The 25000-nt window shown below is 49.1% G+C and overlaps 2 protein-coding genes across 5 annotated transcripts in view; one reads left to right on the forward strand and one right to left on the reverse strand.

Moving 5' to 3' along the window:
- Window positions 1–20895, reverse strand: part of LOC126569226 (TBC1 domain family member 4) — a 26552-nt gene extending 5657 nt beyond the window's left edge. Inside the window, exons 1-6 of one of the 4 annotated variants that reach the window (XM_050226173.1) lie at window positions 20493–20895; window positions 16394–16491; window positions 16103–16307; window positions 1322–1954; window positions 1036–1235; window positions 412–618 (exon numbers count right to left, since the gene is read on the reverse strand). In XM_050226173.1, the coding sequence (XP_050082130.1) occupies window positions 412–618; window positions 1036–1235; window positions 1322–1954; window positions 16103–16307; window positions 16394–16491; window positions 20493–20612 (1463 nt within the window). In that variant the 5' untranslated portion in view covers window positions 20613–20895. Of the gene's footprint in view, window positions 1–411; window positions 619–1035; window positions 1236–1321; window positions 1955–10528; window positions 10962–12288; window positions 12304–16102; window positions 16308–16393; window positions 16492–20492 lie in introns of those variants that run through there. The other 3 variants (XM_050226174.1, XM_050226176.1, XM_050226175.1) reach the window with 3 other exon arrangements.
- Window positions 20896–22550: 1655 nt separating this feature from the next.
- LOC126569254 (1-acyl-sn-glycerol-3-phosphate acyltransferase alpha-like) overlaps window positions 22551–25000 on the forward strand; it is a 7753-nt gene continuing 5303 nt past the window's right edge. The window contains exon 1 of the mRNA XM_050226224.1: window positions 22551–23329. Within this exon, the coding sequence (XP_050082181.1) occupies window positions 23145–23329 (185 nt within the window). The 5' untranslated portion in view covers window positions 22551–23144. The remainder of the gene's footprint in view (window positions 23330–25000) is intronic.

The raw sequence follows: 25000 nt of genomic DNA on the forward strand, positions 1-25000 counted from the left end.
ATTCCTTTAGAAATTCCCTTCCACGTGATCATAAATGTATAAACGGAATGAAAACCGATTTCAATAGAGTTCTAAATGAATGAATAACAAACTAATCTACACTCTGATGTGCACTCTGATCGGTCGATCCTTTGCCGATTTTCTGTTTCGTAGCCGGAAATAGTGGAAGACGAGTTCAGCGAGCGTGGATGCTGGTTTGAAGTCTTGATTCATTCGAACAGCGATCTCAGCATAACTCCGAACGTCTACTGTATGATCACAAATGCCTAGGGGTACATGCAGCATCGAAGCGAAGTCACACGCGTGCCCTGCCAGCCATATTGCCATATTGCCATTGCCGTCATTAACTAGAAAGGCCCGCGAATCAACTAAACCATGCCCGAGATATCACGGATCACGGCGACCACTTACTCCTCATCGGGCGATTTGCTCTCACGGGCTGATACCGGCGGCGTTGTTGGCTGTTCCTGCAGCTTCTGCTTTTCGACCGCAATCGGCCGCCCATCACCACCCGCACCGTCACCATCACCACCCGCACCGGGTACGTTAATGCTGTGGATGTTGTTGTTGTTGTTGTTGTTTTGGTTGTTTGCGTTCTCATCGCTACTACCGTCCTCGCTAGAGAGATGAACGTAAGTAGATGGATACGGAAGAAAGAGACGGGTGGAAAGAGATAATGAGAGGAGAAGGGAGAATAGATGATTGGTGATGTGCTACCGGCCCAGTGTTGATTGGAGATGTGAATATTTATGTGTGTGCCCGGGTGGGTGAAATTAGTAATTCCTTCTTGACACCTCTTGACACATCGGAACCCATGGCGAACCCCTCCTTCTCGACCCATTCATTAACCGACGCTGAATCGACGCGCGTGATCTCTCTGATTGACCTTCTCTCCGCTTCTCCGCGTCGTAGTATTCTGTTGGATTCTTCTTGGATGCTCGCACACAAACACGTACAAACCATACACTAGACACTAGCGAAATCCACTTAGCGAGCGTAGGAAGAGCGCACCCTTGCCTGTTGCGTGTTACTTACATTTTCTTCGTCGGAAGATCAAACTGACTGACGCGCCTGCCCTGGAAGACTGATTCGGGTGGTTCGTCACTAGTTGGTGGCGGTGATGACCGTGCTGCTGGTGGTACTGGCTCGCCGGTCACAACCATTCCAGGCGGTTTAGCGTTCGTATCGCCAGCATCATTCGACGATCCACCATCGGCACCCGTGCCCGGTGTGTTCTGTAAATTGCGTCGAGGAAATGGTTAGCCCAGGGTAGGGGAAGAAACAGTGCAGCAGAATGTAGCACTCGCACACGAGAACGCACCTTTCGGGATGCATCGAGCTGCTGGCGTAGCTTCTCCGCATCGTACGCTTTGAACTTGGGCAGCGCATCGTCGATGAAGGTGTACGGGACGCGCTTGTGCGACACCTTGATTTTGCCCACGTACAGCACCTCGAAGAACTGCGAGTTGTTGGCGGAGATGTCGGGGAGCGAGGAAAGGCTGGATGAGATGCTGGATGCACCACCACCGGTACCGGTACCGGCACCAACGCTGCCACCACTCGCCGAGTGATTCAACCCTCCGGAGTAGCTCTTCGAGGTGGCCAGCCGGTTAAGGGCGGTGCCATTCTGTTGTTGTTGTTGTTGTTGTTGCTGCTGGTGGTGGTGGTGATGGTAACCAACGCCGTGATGTTGCTGTAGGTTTTGATGCTGCTGCTGCTGCTGCTGATGATGATAAGCCACTACCGTTGGGCTACCGTCGTGCTGTGCGTGACGCATCTGCTCCGATAGCTTCAGGTTGGAGGCCGGTGTCGAGTGGATGCCCTGATTGCGCAGCGCCTTCTGCAGATCGTTTGCGTTGGCGCTCGACGAGACGATGCTCTGCGGGATGCTGCCGACGGAACCGCCTGCCCCGATCGTGGCCGGATCACGCATCTGTTGCATCAGTTCGGCCATCTAGAAAGTGAACAGAGAATCGTGAAGTGAAGTTTAGCGAACGCGAACGATTCAGGAATAGAACACACGGAGGAAAACGGTCGACAGCGATCGTTGCCTAACGCTGGCATGATCGTAAATGTTGTCCCGCGATCGCGGTGTGCTTAGCGCGTACGGAACAGAACGGGCCGGCCAGCGAGGTAATTAACGCCCCATAAAAGCCACCCTCTTTACCTTCGCGTCACATTGCCATCGCCATCTCATTCCAGCGCACGTGACGAGTTGTTGCGTGTTACCAACGGACCCGAGGGGGGGGGGGGTGCTTACCGACCCTACGCGACCCTACCTGGCATTACAATTGCCGGCATTACTTGTCGAAGGGAGCCGGCCGGCGGGCGGAGGTACACGTACGTGGTCTTTTGTCCGAACGAAACGATGCGCGAAAACTCATCTCGAACGAGGAAGAAGCCGGCATGAGGGTAGACGGTAGGGGGAGGCTCACGGAGGTTAAAGTTCCAGCAGCGAGACAACGAAGCGATCTCCATCACCGAGACACGTGATTACAGAGTTGACAGACAATTTGTTCGCAAAGTAGGCAGCGATGCCGCGTTTGTCGATTGGAAGGTTTCCACACCAGTCGAGTGAGTGTCTATTTTCAGAAGTTTAGAACAAATCGTTGCAGTGCGATGTGATCGGGGTTTGAATTCAATTCTTTCGCCCTCCAAGCCTCTCCTCTCCTTCTATGCACACTTTTCCAAGATCAGCAATGATCGTAGTAGCAGCAGTGCCGCATATTTATAGCTTCATCGCGCTGTTGCATCGTGTGTGGATGGATGACCGTTCGTGCTGTACCGCGGGCGCGCATCTTGAGAGTGATACCACCGTTTGACACGTAGTTGTCAGTCCGGCGTGCGCTCACAGCAGCTTCCCGCTCATCCCCGATCTCCGTTGCACATCCGCGTTGTTTACTTTCGCCGCTAACAACCAAAGCAAATAGATGGTTTGAGCAGTAAATGATATTTCCTTTCTGGAGTGCGATAGAAAGAGAGATGCAGAACGGGTACGATAAACAGACTGGATGCTGAATTCACTTTAATATTCCTGTTCGACCAATGCAAGGCAGTGCTTTCTCAATAACGTGACCGGACATTTCGAAATCACTCGCTGTCAGTTGCATCCCATCAATCGATACTTTTCATTATACTTCCGTCAGTCATTCCCTACCTAGTTGAGGTAAACTAAATCCATGGAGAATGGGGAAAATGTCGGGTTATACAACCTTTGGGCAGTTTCGTCTTAATTTATTCTGAAGATCTGGTATCTGGCTAATTCCAGGGCAGGGAAACAAGCTGGCTTCACTGTGGATGACGCTTGGCTTGCTATGTGCAATCGCTGCTCCGTACCAGTCAAGCAAAGTGACCGATGAGCAAACAATCGAAGTAAACAATGATTTGAATGCTGTAAACCTTTATTTGAATCTGCCTTGCAATGAAAACAGTTCTGGTAGAATGTGTACAAGTGCAAAGTCTTCAATTTTTTTTGCTCTCTTTCAAAAAGTACAGTGAAAAACGAAACTCAAAATATCGTTAAAGCACATAACATTATAAAAGGTAATATAGGTAAATTCTGACCCGCACACTGCAACTCCATTTGCACTGCCAACGGAAGCCATTACGAATGTGTATCTCTGTTTTGCGAAGCGAAACCACACGTGTGATCCACATGGACTCTCAGAGTCGGAGCACGCCTCGCGGAAACAACATCATAGATTGTGAAACCAAAAATAAATGCACCGTAAACCATGAAATCGCCGAACAGCAACAAGAGAGAGAGAGACAGAGTAAGATGGAGAGCACGCTTTGTGATTTGCAACCAGGAACTAGCACTAACCAGCACTGTGTGGCCAAGAGCAGAGGAAGTGTCTAAAGTGAAGTTTCCGTTCTTCTACGAAAGCAGTGCCCACGAACCCATGATTAGATCGACAAACACTTTGTAGTTGTTTCCATTTTAGGTTTCAGTTCCAAACCAGGGGCGTGCTTCGGAAGTAGCCACCTGGATAGAAGAGTGTACTTCCTGGCCTACAGACCTGAGCACCGTTCTGTTAGTCTCTCTGCGCTGCTTCAACCTGGTTTGGAGCGTGAAGATGAAACTTCCCGTGATCTAATTATATGTAATTGAATTTTCATTGTTCGTATCCGTACGCCAAGGGGGAAGCAACAACAACGAATGGAAAATCAGCACCAGGTTTCGGGGAGCAGTTTTTGAAACGATTTGTCATCGTTCATTATGACTAGCGTTCCTTACGCTTTCCAACCGAGCACGGAACTGAGGACACCCATTTAAAGCGCAAAATATCGTGCGCGTGGATAAAATGTTAATTTGAATTAAAATCAGGCGAACGAGACGCTAAAGCGGTCCCATGGAGAATGGTTCCAAGGTGGTAACACAAAGGTGAAACAATGTAAACTCTCCCCCCAACCAAAACCCACAACTCAAGGGATTTAATTCGTTTTAGAGAAGCGAAACTTCAAAATTCAGAATATGAAATCAAATCGTTTTAACACAACATTTGGATTTGCAGGTTGGTGCTTGGTGTGGCTATGGAAAGCTCGGCGAAGTAATTTCAACTTTTCATCTCGTTCTCCCACACACCGCTCACAACATACTACGTACGATTCCTTTCCAACTCTCGAAAGCTTATCTTTCGCACGGAAAGCAATATCGAAGTCCCTCTTCCCTATATATAATGATCTGGTCTGAGCAGAAGCCTGGCTTCCGGGATTCAAATTAAATTCCGGCTTTATTCATTTCCAAAGCTTTGCGTATTGGCTGCGCTGCGAAGCAATAAGGTTGCCCCGAGACATGTGTATTTTCATGCTTGTAGTTCAGGTGTGCTCGATGGTGGGGACTCGGCGACGTTACTTCTGAAGCTTTTGCTGAAACTCAATCACCGTCGACCAAAAGGATGCTACGATGGGAAGGATCCAGAGCGGCGAATGGTATCGAAAGGTTATTTTTAACTTTGCTCATCACCCTCCATACCTGCTGGCCACCACTTTTTGCTCGCTACTGCTACTGCTGCCGGGGCTGTTCATTAATGGAAGGATATTTTTATGTTCCGAAGCAGGGCCACCGGCCCATGAATTTCCGGTACAGGATGGAATCGTTCAGCGGAATCCTTTTCTCCGAGACTACCTCGGATTGGTCCGTGGTCCAGGGACCAAATTTGGCAACGGGGTATACCGAGTACCGCTTTCAAATAATGAAATGAAAATGGAAACGGACCGGCGGAATACACTTGCAGCGGCAGAAGGTGAGAAAGCGAGTCGTTAATATTTAATTTCACTTCCGTCATGTGGCCCACATTTGGCGGGATCAAAGTAAAAGTACCATTTCATTTCAGAAACCAGACAAACCGGCCGGTCCGTGGCCGCAAACTGTGAGGTCGAGCCAGCTGACGCGAGAGCTCAATGCCTGTGTGTGACCTCAATTATGGGATAATGATGAAAAATCGGTACAACGGCCCTGATGCTGATGATTAAGCTGGCGAAGAGTGATTATGAACGCGTCACAATGTGTCGATTCTATGGCCCAGACTGTTACGTGATGGTGATTTATGACCAAGGTACTCCTTCTTGGTAACCTTCTCCCTTAAATATCCAAACAATTGCCGTGTGGCTGTACGGATGAGTGCAGTGCACGAAGAAAAACACGTATGGCAGCGGCGGCGGCGGCGGTTTTAGGTACGTCAGGGCTTTATCAGTGCATTTTAACCCGTAATTCAGGTTTAATTTGACTTCATTCTCGTCGTCACGAACAGAAAGAAAGCCGAAGAGTTGATGCTCCGAGAGCGTAATGACCAAATCGCTTTGAGCTATGGGCTATAAATCATATTAAGTTATGTAGAGAATGTTGTCAAATGACAGAGCCTGTATCTGAGAAGTCTTCTTTGGCCTTTCGGTTGGCCAGAGAGTGCGTGGTAGGAGCAGATTGAGATGGAGCGACTGTATTGACATTGATTCCTTCATCTTTTTATCATTTATCCTTTTTTAATGATCCTATAAAAATGTTGATAATAAGACCAAGGGGACGCGATCGCGGTTTTCGCGAGAGAGTTTTTCAGGAAACGAAGACTCCCGATAAATAAGTAATAAGGTCCGATGTTCATGGTTCTTGGAATTGTAAATCAATCGTCGACGATACCTTAATATTTCATCAAATTCGCCATAATTTCCCATTTTGCCGGCTACGGCATGCTGTAAACCGTTTCCCCGCACATGCCGTACAACTTTTAAAGAGACCCTCAGGCCCCAGAATTCTAGATTCTGCCAGTGCTCGATACTATCCCATGGATTTTTTTTTGCAGGACCATTGTACAAGCAACGTTATTAATGAGTAGCTGTTACAAGTAACAGGAACAAAAAAGCTCCGTTTTAATGATTCTAATTAAACTTTATCGCTGATGTTAGGGGAAAACGTCGGCTAAAGTCGGTGCTGGCGCCTGCAAAGTCTGCAAAGTGGCTCCGCGAAGTGGCATCCACATGGTCGATTCACCGGTACCGATGGTCAAGTAGCAGCACTTAAGACCGCATCTCCTTGCTCGTTCGCTCAAAAAAAAGGCTCATTAATATGAATGCACGTCGAAGAAGCGAACATTGCGTAAGTCCCTCTCCCTACGCGCCAATCGCCGCCGATCGTGGATCGCTGATTTAAATTGCCAACTTGAAGTGAATTATTAATGCAAGCTTCCGAAGGTGCCCGTTGGCCATCCCTGTGGGATCGATTTCGTTCAATTGCCGCTTGTTGAACATGTTGCTACCCGGGGGGCTTTTCCGGTAAAAGAAGAATCACAGACGAAATGCTCGAAGCAGAAAACGCGAAAAACGATCAGATCCACCCATTTGCTCAATTGCACAAACCTGGCAAGAGTGCTTTCACCTTTTTGTCACTTTATTTGGTGTTGGTAAACAGCATCTTGAAGTTACGCTTGCAAGTGGTTCAGGATATGGCGATGTATCTGGTGTACCAAGTCCAGCGAACTTCGACTTTGTCGGCATCATCATCATCACGCTGGACGTTAGCCGAGTAGCCAACAGCCCACCCCGGTTATCGATTGCCATTAAATAGAGATTTGCGCTACTACTAAATAGATCCCACCATGAGCACTCCGCTTCGATCACGACCGGATGCCAGCCACCGGGTTCCCTTCGATCGGCAACCGTGTTTTTTGGCAATCGTTGACCAGAGCAAAGTGACAAAGATGGAAGAAAGTCATTATTTTTAGATCTCGTGGGACAGAAGGTTCGCTTATTCTTCGCTCGCTTTTTCATCCGGTTTTCCGGCCGCCAGGGTGGATAAAGTGGCACAAAGGCACCTCCTTTTGGCAGGCGCACTCTGCGCCCTCTGGCGCGGCACTTGAAAGTAAAAGCCGATGAAGTTGTGGGAGCGGCGGTTGAAATCAATATAATGACCCATCCGGTAGCCACATCCTGGGCGGTCCCACAAGGTGTGCAAAAGGTGTGCTTCAATGTGCGCAACGAACGAACAGTTGTTGGGGAAGTAATTTACTGGGCGGGGGCACTGTCTGGCCTAATTTTCCGTACCACACACACCGCGGTGTTGTGTATGGCACAACAGCAGCCCCCTCGGAGTGACTCGACAGAATTGTGAGCCGTTGGCAGGGACCTGTGTTGGCACTGGCCATCCTACCAGTTGTATGCATATGAAACCGAGTTATTTGTTTTGCGAAAATAAACGCTGATTCTTGGAAAAGGGTGATAAAATTATTCTCCAAAGTAATGGCAATCGTTCGCTACACATTTTAACTTTATCTTAGGCAATTTTTGGATTCCTAACCAAACAAAACCGCCAATCTGTACCATTTTTTTTTAAACCCATCCATTTTTTCAAATTTTCGTAAAGGAAGCGCTGCTTGGCCATTACCTTTCCCAATGATGTAAATGCATGTTCATTTGATAGAGTCAAGTCTGGCGAGTTAGCCGCAAGTGGTAATTGTTACCAATTGTGGCTTTTACCGTGTCCTTTGTCGATATTCCGCGCGGTGGCGGAGCATTTTCATCGGAAAAATAAGTCAATTTTGTCGCTTTTGATATTTTGGTTGTTTTTTTTTCATAACTCTCGGTCAAAATTGATTTATTGTTGCTTGACCGGATTATTAGTAACCGTTTGGGCCAATAAGGCCTGCAATTTGATGACTTCTAACATTTTCGATGGTTGATGGTTCTCTCATCAATATCACTACTTTTAAAAATTTTAAACCGCACTTTGCACTGTGTTTCAGTGAGAGCATGCCCACCGCAACCTTCAATAAAAATTTGATGCGATTTGGCCGCCGATTTTGTGAGATGGAGGCAAAAAACGAACAATGTCCGCGAATCGCAGTTTTTGAGAACGGAAGTTACCATTTTAATTGCCATGAAAATATTTGTTAAAGTGTTAAATTAGAAAAATGGCACACCGATTATGTTTAACGGATACCTAATGAACAAAATAAAACACTTAGACTAGCTTAAAAGCTTCATTTGGCGTAGATCCGACGATCGTTTGGCTGTATCGGTTTTAAAGCGCTCCTTTGCTATAGATGCTAAGAAGGTTCAGCTTCAACCGTTCTTTGAATGGCTTTTAATATAATTATCCTGCGATTCGATGCGTTGGGGGTGCATTTATAGCACAAGTTTGCCAACCACCATAGTGTGTCTGTGTGTCTGAGATTGTGATTAAAAAAGGACCACATAAAATAGGTTCTACTTCCTCGCTGTGCTGGGTCTGATTAGAGAGCTACTCAGACCCAGACTCACCCCACAGAACCATTCCGGCTTTCCGCAGCAACTGATGCTCGCCGTCATCAGCGGACCCTAGAGCAGCGCGGTGTGCGCGTGTTGGTGTGTCATCGTCGGAAGCAAAAACTTTTACCATTCCGGTTCCGTCTGCCGTTTTGCAGTGCTGTTGCCTTATTGCCTCTCTGTCTCTCTCTCTCGCTTCTCATTCGCTCTCGTGAACTGTGTGCGCGTGTTCATGGTTTCCCTAACGATCGTTCGTGAGGAGACAGCTAGGCACCAGGAGGACCGATAACACCAGCCCCAGCGCCGCTGTACCCCCGAGCCCGGATTGCATTTATGTTTAAATATGCTCGCGGATTAAGCCGTCGTCGCCGTGTCATTGTCGGCGGACATAAGCTCGTTTCATTTCGCAGAAAGCTTATTTAGTCGACCGTGCTAGTCGTTTAGTCGGGAGAGCACAGTTGGTTTGGAGCACGAGAAAACCTTTTGTTTCTAAAATATGAAAATCCCAGTCCAGGCAGCCGATTGCCGTTTGACTGACAACACCGCGCACTCTCAAAACGGAGCGCTAGCGACAGACGATTTGGCGTCAAGATAGGATTATGTTTCTTTTGCTACTTTTTTTGTTGTTGGACAAGACAAAAAACACACCGTCCACGTGGCTGGCCTTGATGGTACGCAATCATGCGGAGGGAAAATTGAAAAACATTTCGTAGCAAATGAGTTGCAGATTTTGTAAAAGGTTGTTTGGCCTTCAAATTGGAGCAGCAAGACGACTGAAGAGAACCCATTTAAGGCTATGTTTTGCTATTCCTGTACAGCTTGAGATGATGATCTCCTACACAACCAGTTGCTCATTTCGTTAGCATCATCCCCAACAACACGTCCACAGCTTAAATGTTATTAGTAATTCATTGCGATCAGTGCACTTTAAACAAGAAGAACGCTCTGTACGCTTCGCTTATCGTGTATAAGTAATTTAGCCAAAGGCGAAGAGACAGGATTCAGCCAACGATAAAGCAAAACAACTCCATTCGGTGGTGAAAGATAAATTGGTTGCGATAAAGTTGGCAGCATAAATGTCGCGAGTCACCCAGTCTCCCCGGTATCCCCACGGCAACGAACGCAACCGAAAGCTGCTACCATCGACCGCTGGTTCCAGGAAAGGGCCGGGCGGGGGGCGGATCATGAATAAATTATACAACTTTCGGGCGCCAAAGCCATACACGGAAAACATCGGAGCATCGAACAGCGGTTCGACCGGATGGTCGGATCTCCCACGCGACCTCGCGACCACACGACCTTTTCTCCTCTCGCTCTCTCTCTCTCTCTCTCTCTCTCTCTCTCTCTCTCTCTCTCTCTCTCTCTCTCTCTCTCTCTCTCTCTCTCTCTCTCTCTCTCTCTCTCTCTCTCTCTCTCTCTCTCTCTCGCTGTGGAAGGTGCAGATGAGTAGCGAAAAACGATTTGTTGTTGTGTGTGCCCGGGGGGAGGGCAGTGGGAATAATAATGAAGAAACAGGATCTTTGCCGAAATCGGAAGGAAACCCTGTGCCACTAGTGGTTCTGGGTCCGTGTGCTCATCGATTGTGATCGGCGTAGATAATTCGCCTCGGTTCCCCGGTCATGATGGTGATGATGATGCGAGTGATGGTCGTGATCCGTCGGAACGGAATATAAATTTTATTCGCACCCATACGGAACCGATGGAGGCGCCTGGTAAGCGGTAACTTCCGATGGAGGCGCCCGGTAAGCGGTAAAAAAAATGGCGATTGGATGCGGCGTTCGGCTGTACTTACATTTTTCTTCATCCGATAGGAGGAAGCATCACTCCAGGAGGTAATCATCGTGGTATCTTTGTACAGTGGAAGGGTAAACATACTGATGATGCTTCACTAGCTGGCTGGCTGGCTGGCTGAGCCGGCCGTGCCGTGGACGCCGTTTGCGGCTGATATCACGCAATAGTGGCCGCGTGTTCTCCGCACACACATACACACAAACTCTCAGACCATCGGATTCGGCGAACAACGCGAAATAATGGCACCAGCACCAGCACTCAATCAGCATCAATTGCTGCCAATTAAGTCAAACGCACTATCCACTTCACTAGTCGTCCGGTGTGGGCCGATGACGATGGATGGTCGGTTGCTTTGGCACCCACCCTTCCGGCACCGTTTCCGATGCCAATTTTATTGATTTGTTTACCCCCTCGCGCGCGCGAGAGAGAGAGAGAGAGAGAGAGAGAGAGAGACAATATTCGCGTCACAGACGTGCGCCTTCCTATTGAACTTGATTTGTATGGCTTCTCGGGGCTCGGTCACCTTTCGAGGGTTTCTATTTTTTCCCTTCTTCTTCTTTTGTTACTTCTTTGTCAGCCCGGTGTGTGTACACTTTATCGAGCCCGCTGGACCACCGGAATGCCCTGTCACGTTGTCACAATGGTTCACACACTGTCTCTGGCCACTCTCGCTGTGCTACTGTGGATGACTCTTCGGTCGCCCGGTCAAGAAGTTCTATATCCTGTCGGTGACAATCGCTGGCAATGCAGTGGAAGCCAGCCAGCACTTTAGCACACATAAGTGGCAGGAGCAAACATAAAGGGCCCTCTGAATCCTTGCGTGATCTATTGAATCAATGATAACAGGCAGAGCACATTACTGTACGCTGCGGGCAGGCGGTTCGATTGATTGTTTCCGATATTATGCCCGTTCGTCGATCCGCTCACAATGGCGACTAAGGTGCGGCGCAAGAAGGTGCGCTTCAGTCGTCAGTGCGATCGCGGCAACCTTAGCACCACAATCCGCAAAACAATCCGTGACCGAGTTGGCCTGATTTAATGAACTTATTTAAAAATAATCACTCGACCACTCGCCCGATGACGAAAGCGGCGTGATGGGCCCCAACCACACACTGGCAGTGGGTGGTGGTGGTGGTGTTTGCACACCACAGCAAACACACGCCCGCACACAGATACACACGGGAGCGCGTTTTTGTGTTCACGATCAAGTGCACTGACACCGTGGAAAATGATGGAGCTAAGAAAGTTTCAGCAAAAAAAAAACGGAAGAAAGAAAATATTGTAAAAACACAAACCGCACCGCTAGTAGGCAATGACACAGCCACGTTTTTATGGATTCGTCTGACAGAACGGAAGCGGATTCACGCCAACAACCGACTCACTGATCAGCGCGGTCATGCATGGATCACCGGAGCAGGGAGTCGACAAAGTGCCGGAAGGATTCCCACTGACACTGATGGCACCGGAAGGAAGCATCAGTTTATCGCCACCACCACCAGTAGTAATACAGTGGAGGTACAAGTTCCGTCCGTTTCGTAACACGCGGAACGACGCAATCGAGAACAATCGGTCGGTCAAGGAGGACACGACACGGACTTCGAGCGCGTCCGCACTTAGTGGAATTAATTTCAACTCCTCGCTCCTTGCTCACTCCTTCTCACACTTTCTGTTCCTCGCTAACGACATTTACGGAGACAACTTTATCAAGTGACGCACAAACACGCGCACATGGCGCTGCACACCTTTGCCAACTTTGCCTACGATCCGATCTTTCGGATAAATTCACAACACCCGCAACAACTCGCTTTACCAAGTGTCATTCTATTCGCGCACAACACGCGAAATCTAGCAACTGTGCAGCCACCTCCTTCTACGGACGAATGATTGTTGCGAGATCCGTATTTTCCGCCGTAACCGATCGATCGTCCACGGTAGACTGCGCGTTACAAGCACGTTCTGCTGGTGTCTGCCTCCTTCGGTACACGATCACGCTGGTGCGAGCTGACTACTGAGCTGAGCAGGAAAAGTGAAACGAAAGCGAGCCAGCCCGAGCTCACGATCGGATCGGAAAACACGATGCGATCGAAAATTCGTGTTTTTTCCCACTCGCATCCGAACGAACGTCATTCTTGTAAGGAGCTCAATCGCGACACAGGAGCGCGTATGTGTTTAGCTGACGTGTGAGTGTGTTCGGTGGCTGTATAGTGTTATTCTATTTCCGAGATTCCGTCCGGTGCGCAACGCCTGCTCGGACATACGTCACGTTGGTGACGGAAGGTGCCTTTCATTGCCTTCATGCACACACTCCGCACAGTAGGCCGCAGGCGGATGAGTGTTTGTGTACAACAGTGGTCTAGTGTAAGCGACGACGCCATGTAATCGATTGCCCGCAGCATTAGCACCAGTAGTAGCGGGCAGTGACAGCTGTAGTAGTAGTAGTAGTAGCAGCAGTAGTAGTAAGCACAGCAGGCCTGTACACGCCGATGCCGCATGGAACCGGCTGTCATAATTGAAATTGATTCTTCGTTCCTTGCGAAACAGTTTCGTTAACAGTTCGTCGTGCCTTCTAACAGTTCCATTGATTAAGAGAAAAGTTTGGATATTCTGACGGGAGTTCTTTTCAAAAGTTCACGCAAAACTGAATACACAACCACCAACACGTTCCAGTGACAGGTGGGACCGCTTTAGGCGACACATTTGGTGTGACTGGCAGCTGACCGACCAAAGTATGCCGGCCGATCAGAAGAGGCAAATGCAAATAAAACACAAATTTAATTAACCCTCAACGCGCTTCGCTTGGTCCGCGATAGGTTTGATTGATTGTTGACCAAAGATCGAATGATGGTGGTGGTGGATTTGTTGATTCTGTCACTGTGCACTGTGTAGCGAAAAGTGGCGCAGGCCATGGGAGAAATGATAATTAACGCTGATTGGGAAAGATGAAACTGGCACAGACCAACCGACGATTCCTTGTAAAGGGATTAGCAGTCAGCAAAATTCATAATTGGATACCAGTTACTAACAGTTGATGCGGAAGATAACAGATAACAAGCATTCTCCGAAAGTGGAATTTGAACGAAGCCCACAGCTGCACGGATTCGTCAAATCCGCCACAGTGCGCCACCGTGGGGCTTCTGGTGGTGGTCCCAAAACCCCACGGCTACGATGGCGACCCCGATCACGCAAAAAAGTTCGAGTCACGCAGCGGCACCACCCAAAAACAGCCTTCACACCCCTCATCTCCGGTGGGGACACACGTGATACTGAGATTCAAATCACTTCAGTTCGCACGATTGGCATACTGGTAGCTCGAGTAAGGGCCGAGGTACACTTGAGGCGCGACAGTAAATGCTTGACGACGCTCAACGTAACGGCCAATGTCCCCACCAGCAGATCCCAGGAGACCACCTGCCAGTAACCGTACGCCGATCACTCGCCATAGTATTCACTTTCGTTCGTTCTGCCGTTGGTCACGCGACGCTGCTTAGTGGGATATTTCGTACCAACTCAGGTCCAGCACCTTCCCGCTCTGGTCCAGTTGTTGATTGGCGCCCCATCCTCTGCTAGACCCTTCGGCCAGGCCAGGTTTAGTGACGCCATAGCGGTAGAACAAAGGCAGAAGTAACCGTGGAAGAACTGGCAACAGCGTTCGGTGGACTGTTGACGCAATGAAATGGAACTTATGGTGTTAGTGGTGCGCGCGGGAGGTAGAATTCAATGAAGAGAGACTTCGTTTTCATTCGGCGTTCCGCTTCGTCGTCAGCCGGAAAACGGAGAAGACCGCATCAACCGTCTTTGCAGATTTCACCAACGTCTACTTCCTTTTATTTTCATTCACTAGCACGCAAGCAAGGACATTGAAGGACATCTTGCAAAGTGTTAGGCGCGCACGGATACTCAATGCCTCGTTCAGGGCTACATGGACGGTACAGCAGATCATGTTTTAGAGCATCAACACAAAAATCGCTTTAGATTTTCGATTATTCGTAATATGTTTTTTTTTATTTTTATTATTTTAAAAAATATTACTTTATTCTTGACCGTCAATTGTTGTACTCTCATACCAGTCCTCATTATTACCACATTATGCAAAGTTTTTCCCAAAAATCTTATAAGCTTTTAAGGAGCAGGTGCTACCTTCGTATAGCAATATTTCAGTGTGAAGAACAAGAATAAATCGCCACATAGCTTCCAGATCTAGAATATTAGGTGGTTTCAGCATCACTAAGGCGTTAGGGTAAATGAATCAATAAGCATCCGATTACGCACTCCGAACTGTAAAGACAAATCATCAACGCTTGGTCTGGTTCCCGAGTTACCGAGTAGAAGATTAAGATAATGAACGAAATGGACCGACAGTAGTTGAAGCGATAATGGATACCATTTACTATTCAGCGGCCCGTTCTTCGACAGAACACGGTTCCATTTGCGATAATGAGCACTGTTGCAGCAACAGCAGCAGCAGCAGCAGCAGTAGAAGGATTAACAGAAAGGCCTCGTGGTTGACTATGGCTATGGGACGTTATCATCATTGGGCCGCGACACTTGACACCAGCGTCAAAACGTGCGGTGAATCGAAAACAGCGATCCAGTGACTATAGGCATGCAAACCAGAACCCTACTACCGCGGCCAATGATGATAAACCCGTGGTGTCGATGCACGATGAATCAACGAACGCCAGACACATCACTTTCGGCATAAGTCAGTGGCAAGGACACAGAGCATCGAAGCTAATCCCGCGAGCCACTGGGCTGAATGGGGCTACCGACCGATAGCCCACCGCCGGGCTAATGAGATAATTTACATACCAATCGGGACCTTTAACGATTCTCGAACCCAACCCGACGGCGATGGTCGAAACATGTCTCTCTCTCTCTATTTACTTCCTGTACACCACGAAATCTGCGGACGGTAGTCGAGGTGGAAAGTGGAATGAAGTCATCCCGAAGGGCCCTAAGCAATAAAGTTGGTTAAGCTATTTGTGCCCTGGTCCGGAGTGCCGGGACTCTGGTAAGACCCGTTTTTGAAGGGATTTGCGTGTGCCGGGTCTATAGAGACATATCGGGCCGTGGGGGGCGGTTGATGATGCGAGCGGAGGGTCAAATTGTTGCGCACAGAGCCGGAAACCCGGAAAGAGGAGTGAAAGTAATCAGCTATCTTCTCGGCAAGGTTCGTTCCACAGGTTGCGTCCACTCAAGGAACGCAATCTCATCTATGGGTCGTGGGGTGCGGCGTGAATAACTATCCACCTCCGGGGGCGGGGACGGGGGGAGGGAGCGTAAGAAGGTGGCAGCAGGTAAGTGTTAAGCACTTTTATGGTTACGGCCATTAATCATCATAAAACCGGTGATTGTTCCCGGTACGAAACAGGATGATGACATGCTCGTATCATACTGGACACTCGTATGCGCATAGATTACCGAGCTTTGGAATACCTCATAGGTTCAAGAGGTTCAACGGCTATGTCTTACCGTCAGCCGAAAGGCCGGGAGTGATAGCCTTCTTTCAAAGGGCAGAACAAGTTACTTTGACGACAACAACAACAACCATACTAACACCAAGTTACGCACGCACCTGTTCATATTTTTCACACTCATAGAAGTGTATGTGCAGCAGCGGATCCTGGGGGTTCTTTAGCAGATAGATCAAACCAAACTCGGGCCCAAACAGTTCCGCCACGTTGTCGTTGCCGATGGTGATGGGTTGTGGCCGTGTGCTCGTCGCTTTTGGGATAAGAAAATCCGCATTCTTCTTGCCCTTCTCCTGCTTCACAATCACTCTGATGAACGAAACGAGAAATGGTATTAGATGTGAGCAAAACTTTGGCTTTGAATCTGTTCCTTTTGCTAAGGTTTGAAACCTTACCTGCAGTAACCAAGAATGTACTTGAGCTTGTGCTCGAACTGCAGCTCAAAGTCCGTATTGTACGCCGCCAGCACACCATCCTCCACACCTACCGAGAGCTGGAAAGAGAGATAGAGAACACCCGGGGGTGTAAGATTCGAATCAACTCACAAGCCACTGAGAAATCGATGCGCTCCTTCACCGGCAGTAGCGCAATGTCGCAAACGATCGACCACGAGCTGGCCAATGTGCGACGTGCAAAAAGGCATCCATAAAACTATGGAAGTGGAAAGTGCTGAGAGTAGCATTAATGGTAGTAGATTGTACCATCGAACAACCATCAGTTTCACCATCGGAACTGAGGCAGAGCACACGAGGCATGGAAGCAAATTTTTGGGAAAGGAACAGAAGTGAACCGAACACAAGAATATTTCGATCGAGAAGTTGAAGAACAATGGAAGGAATTTAATATTATAGCCCTACGATAAGCGATAAATTCACGGCAAGTTATTGCCAACCACCGCTACTGCTGCCGCAAACATGTCCCACTCGCCGGTCACATTAACATTCGTCCGTACAAAGCACAAATCATCCGTAAGCCCGAGTGTCCCGGTTCGTTATTGTCTTCCAGCACCAACCCGGGATGATGATGGACGCTGGAGCAGTTTCCACAACCTTTGGAACATTGTAATATCCCGTGTACCACACGTGTGCACACGTGAAGGACATCGTCCCGAGCGGGACTTCGTTGGCATCGGCCCGATCGAATCTGACGGAACGAACGGACCGGAAAACGGAAGCTCAACATCCACCAACTCCCTGCCTGCGTCTCGAGATGAAGTTTTAAAGCTAATGCGCTGGAAAGCTGGTTTATGAGCGAGTGAGCGAACGATAAAGCCACTTGTCACTTGTCGTTTGCACGATGACTGCACGTTACGACCTTCTCATGCGGATCGGGAAGGGATTGGTTGGTTGCTGGCGGATAGCCCATGTCCTCTGGCGTACCAATTGTACGTTACAGCAGCTTTACACAACACTGCGGATCCATGTTTCGGGGGGGGGTCGCAAAACCGTCGCTTTTATTGGTCCATTTCCAAACGTCAGACCTTGCAGGCACCCAGTAAACCGCTTTCACCGGAATTCTGTGTCCGATAACAAGTGGACAGCAGGGGCGATAAGTATCCTTTCATTTTCACACGAAAACCCGGCCCCCATCGGATCTAGGATCGTCTTAATACATCCGGGCACAGGATCCACGTGAGGAGCGACAGAAAAAGAGGGAGAAGGAGGGGGATGTGAGGAGTCGCTGCCACTAATTGGATGTGTTTGGATGTGGGAATGTACCGGGAATTCCGTGTCGATTTGACGATGTCGACGACGATGACGTTGAGTTGCTCTCGTTGCTACATGCCACAAGAGAGACGAAAGCTCTTCCCCCACCGAGCGCGATAAGGGCTTTATTTTCCTTTCTGGGCCATTTTCTTTTATTCCTTTTACCGCCATCTTACCCAATCTCGCCCGTCTTCGGTGTGTCGAACAGGGACCAACGACGTGCACGTTGGTCCGACGGTTGGATGGTCGGTTTGCCCCCCGGGGGAGTAATAAATCCGTGCACTTCAAAGGCAGATGCAGAAGAGGAGCTGTGTGGCTGTTGGGAAGCCGACGGTAGGTGTAGAGAGCCGTCATACGATTGTCTTTGTGCAGCATGACGATGGCATGGCAACCATACTCGAAGCAACCTATTCCGCTTTTGCAGCACAAATGATGCCACAGGCAGAGCGCGCGCATGTGTTTCATGTTTGGTAGTCATCAGCATCAGCGGGAGCAAAGAACATGCTAGCTATAGCGCCTAGGATCAATATTTGTTCCGCTTTTTCATACGAGTTCAAATGACTCGTGTGAAATTTACTGGGAAACTATGCACCACTCCGAACTCGCATGTGGCCACGCTGTTCGGCCACATTCAACCCTGGCTGCTGTCGACGAGGGGCACCTTGTAACCGCAGCACTCAGTCTGCATTTAAAATGAAAATTTAATAACAGCCCTCATGCCGGCACTTTACTGTTTTGCTACAAACGGTCCTAGCCATAATTAATTTCTGTAGCAAATGGCACGGAATGGATACCATTAGAGATGGCACTCGGAGGCGCGCACTTGCTGTCGCCATCCAATCCAGGCAAGCACGTTTGCTTATGCTTTTCAGTACTCCTAGTAGCACTATCCAGTGCATAGCAACCACCTCCGCGTCTCCGTTCGCAATGGTGGCTGCGATTGAAATGGCGACTAAAGCAGCAGTTTGCGTTCATAACATCATCGCCTAGTTCGGCCACCTCTGCGCGGCGGTTGCGGTTGGCAACCGGGCAGTGAACGGCGAACTCGGCGGAAGAAAGGACCCTGCAAACACTTTGCAGCAACATCCATCGCACGAGCAACACAGCTTGGGGGTAAAGCTTTTGTTCGCTGCCGTTATGCAAGCAGAGCTGGGCAAGGAGAAACGGTTTGCGGGTACATCCTGCCGGTTTAGACCAACCAGACCAGCACAACGGAACTTAACTGCATTAACCACTCGCCTCCACAGCACTCACTTACTCACTTGCTGTTTGCTCAGGACGAAGAGGGCGGTTTGGACAGGGGCAACAGCCGGGACCACAATTTCTTCGCCGCGCACTCAGCGAACCTGCCAGAAATGGCGCGATAGCTCTGCAGCGACTTCTTCCCTGATGGTAAGCAATTACGCCCTCATGGTGCCCGAGAGTGCTACTAGCGATTTAGTCGACGATGGGAAATGGAAATGGATTCATCCGTCGTGAAGATTTACTTTTGTCTCTTCCAAACCTCACCTGCACCGCGCCGCCATCCGGGGAGCTCGAGGGCTCCCCAACAGAACAGAATTTGGAATCATGATTAGCCTTCACGGAGCAGACCATGGGGATGGGGCCGGTTCGTGCAAGATAATTTCACGATTCCGAACCATTATGTGACGCAGTCGATCGCAAAAATGGCCGTCGTTGACAATAGTGGCGCTTGGAGAGTTCTAGCAGCGTAATTGGTTCGTTCTCGCTCGGTCGATGAAAATCATAAAGCTCCATGGTAACAATACTCGTGAGATTTCGGTGTATCACTATGGCAGGAGCAAAGGAGCAGGCCGAATTACCCAGCAGCTCAAGGGTGTAACCAAATGTAGTACCAAAAAACAAACGACCTTCGTTACAGGACCTTCTTCGTCGACACTTCGACACGCCCTTAGAACTTTTCTCACACCATGGCTGATGACAAAAACCTGACGGATCAACATCCCTTACCGATTTACATCCGTCCATTCTGGGGACCCGTTGGGTACTGGACCAAAAAAAAAGCCGGAAGCAAATGGGACCGGGAATTCGATCGAAAAATAAAATAAAGCTGCCCTCCTGCCCATTCCGCCATGATTTCCTCCGAGTTCGCCGAATGACGACAACGGGACACCACCGATGGACCGGTGGTGGATGGCAGCAAGGCACGAGTGATGCACGGTGTCAGCGGCAGCAGCAACTGTGCACCGTGAGGCTGTTTGACTTGTTCATAATTGATGAGAACGTAATCTCGTTAAGCGGATGAATGGGTTTCGGTGTACCGCCGGAGTGTATGCGGAGCATAAAGTTGGTCGACCCAGTCTGCACAAAACACGGTACCACCACCCCATCCGATCGCGAAATGCGTACATTTTCCCGGCTGCCGGATGCCGAAGGGGTCACGGGAGGTGATCAAATCGATATACAATTTCCTAAGCTACAACGTGAGGCAGAGGGGTGGTTAGAGAGGACGTTGGACGTGTCGAAGTTTGTACAACCTACCGCGCACCCTCTCGGACGGACGGACGGACGGACAGGTTCGACAGTCGTGGCCGCACTGGCCGAGAAGAGCCGCTACGTATGATGTTGGTTCCGCAAAATTTTCTCCCCCTTTTTTCCCCGTTCGTTTGTGCCTTCCGGTTTACTCGGTGAAGGTCTCTCTGCCACCGGGCACGGGGCGAGTAAATTGGGCGCAAGGTCCCGACTCCCAAGCGCATGGGAGGCGGATGCAGTAGTGTAACGCGGCTGCTGTTGGTGGTGCATTGGCAGTGCGTGCGGAGAACCTTACCGTTACATAACTCTCGTGGTTCCGTATGTCGGCGATGGACCACGGTAGCATGGCCGCCGAAAACCGGGGATCGACCGAAGCGGATCCCCTCCAGGTGAGCGTCGTCAGGCGGGTTTTCATAGTGGCCGTGGGTTTCGTTGCGGTCGTGTTGTCCGCGTTTCGGTCCAGCTTTCGGCTGGCGCTGGTATCTGCCAGCCGACTCCTCTTTTGGCGACGCTTAACAACGGGTTGCTTCGAACGGTGACGGTACTAGTGCAGCACCGCGGACCGGATGGCAGGTGCAATGGAATCCTGTTGCCCTGGCAATCCACTCAGCAGCACGGTATGGGCGGGTTGGATGCGCAGCACTCAACTAATTTCACGATAGAACCATTTACGAGCTACGAAACCGATGCGGCTTTTATATGATTTTTATAATCGCACACAACACACCATCCTCGACGACGACTCTGTACAGTAAAACATTCGAACGGACTAGGATTCGCACACAGATTACACCCACTGAGATTTCACTACACTTCGCTGCAACTGGTGCTAACTAGCTGTTGTTGGTTTTAGAAAATGGAAATGAATATGTGATTTTTCAACTCCCTGTCCACAACGAAGGATTACAAAAAAAAATCCCTGTCGCCTGAATTTATGCAATCACCCTTTTGACGCCTTAATTAGTGGCCCCCTCTTGCTGGTCGAAATATTAATTTTAAACCTTCCCGAAGCCAACGGAACAAACAAAGAAGGCGTCACATGAAATGTTTTCGCCAAAAGGTAACTTGTGAAAAAGTGTACCACGGCACTATAAAAAAACGAAGCTTCTATTCAGAACGCTTAGAGTTTCCCCGTTTCTTCATTTGCTTACCGACCACTTGCTCAACGCTACAAAGAAAGTCGATTTTCTCAAGACACTCAAGTGAAAGCCGTTTTCACCAACCACACAGGCCGCTCCGTTGGCGAAACGGATCGATAGCAGAGGGCATTTTCACTCCGAACAACCCCCCTCCCAGCACACAAGCACAAGAAGCTGTTTGTTTCGCGAAGGCAAATTGCTTTGCAGAGAAGAAAAGAACTCCGGTTCCAACGCGCACACACGACGTAACCTTTTTTGCAAGAAGGCGCTGCCGAAATCGCATCAAACACTTTACTGCTCGCTCCCTTGACGCCCCTTTTTGAGGCTGTAATTTTCGATTTCAGGTTCAGTGTCGAGAGGAATGTTCGTTCTGACGAGAGGAGGAGTCCCGTTGGTGGTCACCCCAGAGCAGCACGATACAGGACGGGGAAATGGAACACAATCCTTGAGTCACGAACACGGAGGGTCGGAAGAGCATCCGAATCCTTAACACCCCGCACACTACGCTGCTGTTTCTGCGTTCCTCGGCATCCGCATCATCGGAAGGGCGAGACCGTGGTTATGCTCAAGCAGCACCGCGAAAGGGGGAGTTTTTCACACCGATGCACTTATGCGTTTTCCACCGTCCGCATAAAATATCCGCGTACAGAAATCGAACCGAACGAACCTTCTCCGGTCAGCAGCTAACTCAGGACTCAGGACTCGGCCTGTTTTTTTAGAACTTCAAAAACCGTCCGTTTGTGGTGTGTGCAAAACAAAACCTGGCGAGTTATGCTCCCTATGCTCCCTATGATGCCTATGCTGCCTATGCTGGGTGTGTTAATTAACCAGGTAACACTTTTTCCGCCGCCGTTTCGGATTTTATGCTTGACAGTCGGGGGAAATTCGAAATGGAACAGTTCTGCTCATTTTATGCTCGATGTTCGAATATTTGAATTTTTATGCTGGTGCGCTCGTATAGTCCGACCGACTTCAACTAACTCTCAAAAAGTACCCAGAAGAAGAAGAGCCGACAATTTCTAACCAAAATCATGAAAAAACTTTGGAAAAACAGTGAAAAATCATCGTTCAAAGGGTTCTAGAGTGCGAAAGCGGCCCCCATAAACGGGCCTTTTTCTGCAAGGGAATGGTTGGCTGCATGGGATTCTTTGAATTCGCGAGCCGAACCTTGTTTTAGGACGGCGGTTGAGGCTCGAGGTAAATAAACGGTAAAGGACGCTGCAGGTGCCAAAGACTCGAGCGTTATCAACTGAGCAGCACTGTCTAGCGTGTCGTGAATCCGTGCCGTCCCGTGCGGTGCACTTCCAGCAGCTGTGCCAAACGTGTGTGTGTGTGATTGATCGAAGTGCTGCACCCCGAGCGTTACTGGCGCACGCCCGATATCCTTTCGCATCCTTTTTCGGCTGGGGAACGGGAAATGGTGCTTGTGGCGCAGAGCGACCGATCCTAGAGAACCTTGGCTTCGCTGCCAAACGTGTCGACGTCGGTCGATAAAACTAGAGCCGAGTGTGAACTCTTCGCGGGACGATAAAAGGAGTCTTTTTCTTTCCTTATCCTTACGCGTGGGCGCGTGCAGTGGAAGGGGTTCGTGGTGTGAAGAAGTGATAGCGTGCGTGCCAGTTTGTGTCTGTGTGTTGCGCCGTTTTGTCATGAGACATCCGGTCGGGAATCCTTGCACTGTATCCTGAGGCCACCAAAGAACACACATTCCGGTGTCCTTGAATCGCCGGGACCATCGAAGAGGAGGATTAAAAGTGCATTTTTTTTTGTTTTTGCTGCCCGACCCACTCGTCCCCTGATTCAGCAGCATGATTTCGAGCTACGCCGAGCTGTTTCTAGTGTGTGCGGTGATTCTGCTGCCAATCTTCTACGAAACTTCTAGCAAATTCCGCTACTACTTCAAGTTCTTCGTCTACTATGCGGTGGTCATACTCAATTCTTTTCTTCTCATTCCTGTCTTTCTCTTTCGGCCGTGCAACGTGCGTAACCTTGTGTAAGTAGTACATCCCCGCACCGACACTACACCACCGGATGTTTCTCGGTTTGTCTAGCCCTCTCCGTATTGCTACCGCGCTGGTCATGCGGCGGGTTTCTTCTTCTTTTTGTTTTTGTGCGAGGCAGAGGTTCTTCCGTTTCCACTCATCATCATCCTGGTGACCTTTTGAATCATCCATGCCGCCTACTCTTCGTAGTCTTTTGCCTTCGCTTCGGAACGTGGTTGGTTGGCGGTGCACATCGCGCTCCACGTTTCGTTCTGTGCCATACCATCCAGTCACATAAGCTTGTCCCCACATCGAAGTAATCGATAATATCGGTACCGATGTTTTCCATCGGCACAAACGGTGGGACATACCGTGGATGTCGTGGAACGTTAAAGTTCGTGCGGAATCAATAGTCCACTTCTTACCGTTGGATAGCTTTCCCTTCCATTTCCTCCTGTGGTGCCCAATCACCATGGTTACTAACTTTCGTGGAAGAAAAACATGTGTCCGGGCAAGCGGTGCTGGAGCAATTTGAATTGAAGAGTTTTCCCACGTCCTCCAGTTGGTGCAATAAATAATTCCAACCGGTCGGTACTAATTTATTGAGTATCTTAGCACGAAACCGATATGCCACAATTTCATTACATCGTTGGTATTTGCTGCCTTTTAAAAAGGGGGGATTTTTAAGGATTCGCATTTCCATTTGTTGGTTTTATGGTACCGTCTGTTCTGCCGCTATCTCTTCATTTATTTACTCTCTCTTCCGTGGTTAGCGTAACCAGGAGATTCCTCCTCCCCCGCTCTGCTTCTGCGCGGGCGGCATCGACCTCAATGGTTTCACTGTTTACATGATTTTAATTTAGATGTGTTTACCTAGCACCACAGAGAGAATTCAAGAGAAAAAAACGGACGCTTCTGAACGGCACAGAATATCGTTGTCGTTGGGTCAGGTGGTACGCTGGTGGTGGCGGCGCCGGGATGCTGATGCATCAAACCAACACCGTATGAGAGCATCAGCGATTCTGCCTTTTTGGCTCGTATGGAGTTGCGGTTGGGTTTGAGCATAAAAATAAATTCAACCTTTTCCCATACCCCATCCCATCGTGTCGCTAAATGGCGGCCTATGATGACGCTCTTTTACCCGACCTGGCAGCTTCCCTTTTCGCAGCCCTGCTTCGATTGCTGCTACAGCGTGATTTCTTGAAAAATCATTATTCCAATGTGCACTGGGTCTGTCACGTTGCTGGCCTATCTCGCTGCTGCTGCTGCTACTACTCTGTACCGACCGATTCTTACGCTCCGTTTCGCGTTTTATCATCCCACATCTTATCATCTCCGATAGGAGAGCGCGGAGATTCCATTGGGGCGCAATGAATCAGCTTATTGATCGTTACACCGTGTCGCACTGGTCGAGAGTCTCGAGTAGGCATTTTAACATTCCAACAGTACTAAGAAGAAGAAAAACCGTATTCGTTCGACACTCTAGATCGCCTTTGTTATCAGATCTCTCATAACTACACACAAGTACATCGGTAAGCGTCAGATATTGAGAGTTGGTAGCAACATCGTATCTCGCACAGTGTTTCATAGTTGTACCACGATGTACGCACGCTTTAAACAAATCAGTTTGCTACAGTTAATGACATAAAATAGCTTTGGAGGAAAAAAAAAGGGAACCAAAC

This window comes from Anopheles aquasalis, chromosome 2 (assembly GCF_943734665.1).
Source record: "Anopheles aquasalis chromosome 2, idAnoAquaMG_Q_19, whole genome shotgun sequence".
Classification (NCBI taxonomy): Eukaryota; Metazoa; Arthropoda; class Insecta; order Diptera; family Culicidae; genus Anopheles; species Anopheles aquasalis.